Below are 5,876 nucleotides of genomic sequence, written 5' to 3' on the forward strand. Positions count from 1 at the left end.
AGGGAAATTTCATGTGGGTGGATGGAGGAGGAAAAAACGTTTCCTAGGTAAGGAGACCAAAGGCCAATTTCCCAGGAGAGCAAAAAAGATTAGCAATTCAACAAGAACAGAAGCTCCAGAGTTGGCGGTGTTTATGAGAATATCAGGCAATCCCTTAGAAGGAAATTACTGCAGAATGACACCTGTTAAAGTGTCAGGGGTGAGTTGCTATGATGATACTGTGTAAGGCAGGGGAGGCATCAATGGCTAAACTTGGAAGAAAGGTGACAGGCAGGAGAGAAAGTACCAGCCCAAGAAAGGACAGGGCAGAGGGAGATACAGAGACTGCAATCAAGGATAACTGACAACTGCTATGAGAGCTATCTAGGGCATAATTCCTTTTTTATGGGGAAAAAAAGCAGAAGCAATTTGCTACAGAGGCTGTTGAGGGGCAGAAAGATAAAGTCCCAGAGAGGGAGGTTAACAGGAAGGGAACCCCTTGGCATGCACCTGAGGAATCAGGCAAACTATCTAAATGGAGAGAGAAACAGGATAGAACTTCTAAGGAGTCAAGTGAACAGGATAGATGATCAAGGAGAAGGAGGAGGAAACGGTGTACCCAGAAGGAGCGTGTGTGTGTGGGGTGAGGATATGACACATCCGAGAGGGAAGCACTCTAATCAGTATAGTGTGGTGCAGAGACTGTGGGATTTAGACTGGGGAAATTCTAACTGGGTTAGAAACTCCTCCTTTTGTGGCCTCAGGTCTGTCCCTGAACCAATTCACATGGCCCACTTAGCACACTACTGCACCTGATGTGTGGTAAAAGCTGCTTTAACTACCTGATGTGGACAACTAAGCTATCCTGAGGTGAGTCATGTTGCCAAAGGATTATCACCCTCCAGGTGCAGACGTGGGGCAAAACTGTCACCTGTACAGTGTTGTATAGTGGTTAGTGTCAGACTAAGACTAGAGAGTCCCAGATTCAAACCCCCAGTCATGAAGCACCCTAAATGACCTTCAGCCATTCACTGCCTCTCAGCTCAAACTACCTCACATGGCTGTTGTAAAGATAAAAAGGGGATGAGGAAAGGACCTCCGCTGCTACCTTGAACTCCTTGAAGGAAACACGGGATACAAATGAAGTCATTTTGATTCAGGTTACCTAACTCATCCTAGGGAAGTTTGGTCACTTGTACGGTAGCCCTCTTAGCCTAACCGTCCTCACAGGGTTGTTGTTCTGGTCAGGTGGCTACAATGGGAGAACCTCCTCTCCGTACCCCCTCCCCAACCCACCCTGAGCTCTCTAACGGAAAGATTTAAGCGATGATAAATAAATGGAACAAATATATGAGAGTGTAATAAATAACCAATAGCAATCCACCCTGGAGAGGGGAGATCGAGGGCTGCGGACGGCCATGGCGGACAACTGGGGCAAGAGGCGGGTGTCACGTGACGACGGGAAGGGAGGGGCTGGGGCAGGAGGGGAAGTGCCCCCCCGGCGGGTAGGGGCAAGAGGGAGGTGACGTGGGGGGCAACTGTCTTCGGGGAAGGGAGGCCGCTGAGGGGGAGCCCCCGTGAGGGGGTGGATGGAGAAAAGAGCTCTGCAGCCGCTACCTGCTCAGGGCCGGTGCCGGGACCTGCCGCCGCCACCTCCGTCTCCGGCGCCGCCATCTTGCTGCGCCGTTGCCTGGTGTAGCTCTCGCGAGACTTGCCGCTGCCGCTTTCAACTCCCGTTCTTCCCCTCTGCCCTTTGCAAGGGCCACGTGACCTCCCCCTGCTTAAATCGGGAGAGTCTTCGGCGTACCGTAATTTCGCGAGCAGCGCCGTAGCGAGCGTCGTATTGGCCCTTTTTCGCCTCCCGCAGATACAGAGGCGCCGCCCGATCCGGGTGTGTTGCTTCGGATTCGGATTAACGAGTCCGAAGTGACGACTGCCTTCTCCTTTCTGTATCCGCCGTCATGCAGATAAGATGTATCGGATCTTATATCTAAAATGTGGATAGCTCTTTCCCACGTATAAGATCTTATCGACTATCAGGACACCAATATATTACCAAGTCGCACCCATTCACAATGACTGTGAAGAGCAGAAATTCCTGGAGTAAATGATGAGGACGAACATGAAAGCTGTAATTTGTCGTTCTTTATTATTTATCAGGGGTGTGCGAGGAGAAAACCTATGACAGTTACTCCGCGTTAATCGATCCGAAGTCAGTTGTGCCAGATGGTAATTTACCCTCTACGCTAACTCCACAAAATAAACACCGTTTGTTTTGTGTCAATCCAAAAATAACCCTGCAACGACAACGCAGAGTACAAATCCCTCTCCGATTATTTACTGAAACAAGAAGGTGGGAACCTTCCTCGCCCCGCCCCCGTTTTTACAGCCTGCCGTTAAGATGTGCTTGCATTATGAGGGATTCAAGTTACAAATAATGTCTGATCCACAATAAGAGTTTTGTGTTTTATGGGTTTGCATTTGGATAAAAAACAGAGAGAGGAAAACATATTCTTCAAGCAAATAAGGTATCCATACATAGCAGACTCCAGCCATCAGGAACATAGGAAGTTGCCTTAGGGTGCAATTGTATGCATGCTGAGACAGATAAAAAAGTCCATGCTGGCTGCGGAATGCTGGGAGTTGTAGGACTTTTTTTCTGTCTCAACATGCATACAATTGCGCTCGCGCTATCTCAGACCATAGGTCTATCTGACTCAGTATTTTTCTACACACTGACCAGGAGCAGTTCTCCAGCATTTCAGACCGGAGTTTTTCCTCAGCCCTGTTACTTAGAGATGCAGAGAACTGAAACGAGGGCCTTTTGCATGCAAAGCATAATAGTCACATCCATGTATTATTTATTCATCGCGATTATTTATATCCCACCTTTCAAGATACAAATCCTTTCAAAGCAACTTACAAGTAACATCAAATAGATTTTTAAAGCCGCAGGAAACAATATCCATATATAACAAGTCATCAGGTTCCTTCGCGCAGGGCAGCTGGTGGTGATTGATAAATTGTCCTGAGGAAGGGGGACTGGGGTCTGCAAAGGGAGAGACCAGCTGGAGCAGGTACTTGCGGTCTTTTTTGCCTGCTTCCTCATTTCCCTGGGATCCTTGCCACAGGCCACTTGGGGGCAGATGGCCCTGTGAAAGGGAAGGAGATGACAGTCCCACTAGACAATGTACAAGGAGAGGAGGAGCCCTGCCGCAAGGGGCTTGCAATCTTGAAATTAGCATCTTGGTCTTATTTTTTTTTAAATTCTAATGTCTCTTTGTTATTTATTTATTATATTTCTATACTGTCTAATAGCCAAAGCTCTCTGGGCAGTTCACAACATTTAAAACCATACAACACAACACGATAAAATACAATATAAAAGTTTCAAACTACAGTATACAATAAAAAACCCAACATGAAACCTAGCAGCACTGCAAAGATTTAAAATACAGGAACAGATTTAAAACAGAAACTGAAAGTCTAAAATGTCTGGGAAAATAAGGTCTTCAGAGCACAGCGTAGGCGCCAGGCGAGCCACTCTGGGAAGCTCATTCCACACCCCGGGTGCCACAACACAAAAGGCCCTCTTCTTTGTAGCTACCCACCTCCCTTCATTTGGTGGGGGCTCCGATGCTTGCTCAGGGAGACATCCCAGGTAATGATACAGCTAGGACTGGACCATGGGGCTGAAGTCCAGGGCCCTGCAGCCAGAAGGGGCTCAAAGTCCCACCCAGAGAACAGCAGATGATGGGCTAATATGCCTAGTTTCAGCATCTGGGCCAGCATGGGCATGCCAGGCCCACAGGTGGATGCTGATTGCCACAAGCATCCTTTCTTGCAGAAAAGAGCAATGAAATGATCAAGGGGCTGGAGCATCACCCTTGCGAGAAAAGGTTACAACAGCTGGGATTGTTTAGCTTGGAAAAAAAGCGGGTAAGGGGAGACATGATAAAGGTGTACAAAATTATGCATGGTGTGGAGAATGTGGATAGGGAGATATTTTTCTCCTTGTCTCTAAATACTAGAACCCAGAGTCATCCCGTGAAGCTGACTGGTGGGAGACTCAGGACAGAAAAAAGGAAGGACTTCTTCACATGGTGCAAAGTTAAACTTTGGAATTTGCTACCACAGGATGTAGTGATGGCCACCAATTTGGACGGCTTTGAAAGGGGGTTAGACAAATTCCTGGAGGAAAAGGCTATCAATGGCTACTAGTCTTGATGGCTATGCGCTGCCTCCAGAACCAGGGGCAGTGAGCCTATGTGCACCAGTTCCTGGGGAACATGGGTGGGAAGGTGCTCTTGCACTCATGTCTGGCTTGTGGGTTTCCTGTGGGCAGCTGGTTGGCCACTGTGTGAACAGAATGCTGGACTAGATGGACCCTTGCTCTGATCCAGCAGGGCTCTTCTTATGTTCTTCCTTTAAAAATTGTTTATACTCAAGGGGCAGCTGGCCAGGCATGTACATGGTGACAGATGATCATTTCCTTATTTTTACTTTTAAATATATATTATCCTTTTCTACAATAAAATTGTGCTTATTCCCAAGTAAATGCGTTTGGCAGCAGGTTGGCAGACATGAACTCCATTTTATTCCTGTAGTCATGATGGTGCTATGATTTCAGTGCGTTTAAAATGTTCATCCACACTCACTCAAGTGTACATATATATATATATATATATATATATATATGGGGCCGCGGTGGCTTTGTGGTTAAGACGCTGAACTGCAGACTGGAAGGGGTTGGCAGGTCAGCAGTTCGAGACCCGAGTGCTGCGTGACGGAGTGAGCTCCCATCTTCAGTCCCAACTTCTGCCAACCTAGCAGTTCGAAAGCAAGAAATTGCAAGTAGATAAATAGGTACCGCCTCGGCAGGAAAGGTAACAGCGTTCCGTGCACCTCGGTGTTCAGTCATGCCGGCCACATGACCACGGAAGCGTCTTCGGACGGCGCTGGCTCTTCGGCTTAGAAACGGGGATGAGCACTGCACCCTAGAGTCGGACACGACTGGTTGGGGACACCTTTTATATATATATATATTTACAAAAATCATGGTTGATAAACAGGGGGTGTGGTTTTTTTGCTCTGACTTATCAGGAATTCAGAAGTAGTAGTAATGCATGGAATGAAGGGGCTGGGGGGGAGGGAAGAAAAGAAATGGTAGTTGTGTGCTTCACAACTGAAGTCATACACATGACAGTCTAAAGGCTCCCTGCCCCCCATAAGGGTCTAAAATTATCTAGGTGCACCTCTGATCCCAAGCCTTTCTTCCAGTGATTATTATCCAAGACTAGAAAGTACACGGTTTCTGAACTGTGACGATCTAGATGTAACCTCACCTGAGCACATAAAGCCTTTCCCAATGCTGCCCCGCATTTAAGCAGCGGTGCTGGCAACTGGACCTGGGACCTTCTGAATTCCATATCTGCGTTTCCATCTCTCAGCTATATGCAGAGAGGCTGTAGATCTCTGAGTTTCAGATAACGAGGACAAATGTATCTGCTGAAGCCCCAGGCTTCCCGGAAACACCTGGCTGGATGCACTGTTGGAAAGAGGATGCTGAGGAACAGAGGGTACCTTGGTCTGATCCAGTAGGACAGCCTTCTTCAAACTGGAGCCCTCCAGATGTGCTGGGCTATAACTCCCAGCATGGTCTTGCTTTCCTGGTGATATGGCAAGTCTGGAGAATGGCAGCTTTTGACACCTATCCCCCCCCCCCCGATTTTACCTGCCTGCCCTCCCTTGCCCCTACGCTCTCTCTTTGGTATACGGGGCTTGTGTGGATTGAAACCACGTGTCTGATCCCCTTGGCCAATAACTTTTTGTGCGTTGAGGGGTGGCGGGGAGAAGCAGGAGCTTCCGGTGCCAAAAGCCCAAGGAGGAGAGCGGGG

At 48.0% G+C, this 5,876-nt stretch overlaps 1 protein-coding gene across 1 annotated transcript in view; it reads right to left on the reverse strand.

Annotated features, from left to right (window-relative positions):
* The window catches only part of CLPTM1 (CLPTM1 regulator of GABA type A receptor forward trafficking), a 36,188-nt gene extending 34,524 nt beyond the window's left edge, over positions 1–1,664 (reverse strand). Inside the window, exon 1 of the mRNA XM_084814978.1 lies at positions 1,597–1,664. Coding sequence (XP_084671104.1) covers positions 1,597–1,653 — 57 coding nt within the window. The 5' untranslated portion in view covers positions 1,654–1,664. The remainder of the gene's footprint in view (positions 1–1,596) is intronic.
* Positions 1,665–5,876: the final 4,212 nt, after the last annotated feature.

This window comes from Heloderma suspectum, chromosome 10 (genome assembly GCF_057233095.1).
Source record: "Heloderma suspectum isolate Gila_16-S chromosome 10, 16-S_ref, whole genome shotgun sequence".
Lineage (NCBI taxonomy): Eukaryota > Metazoa > Chordata > Lepidosauria > Squamata > Helodermatidae > Heloderma > Heloderma suspectum.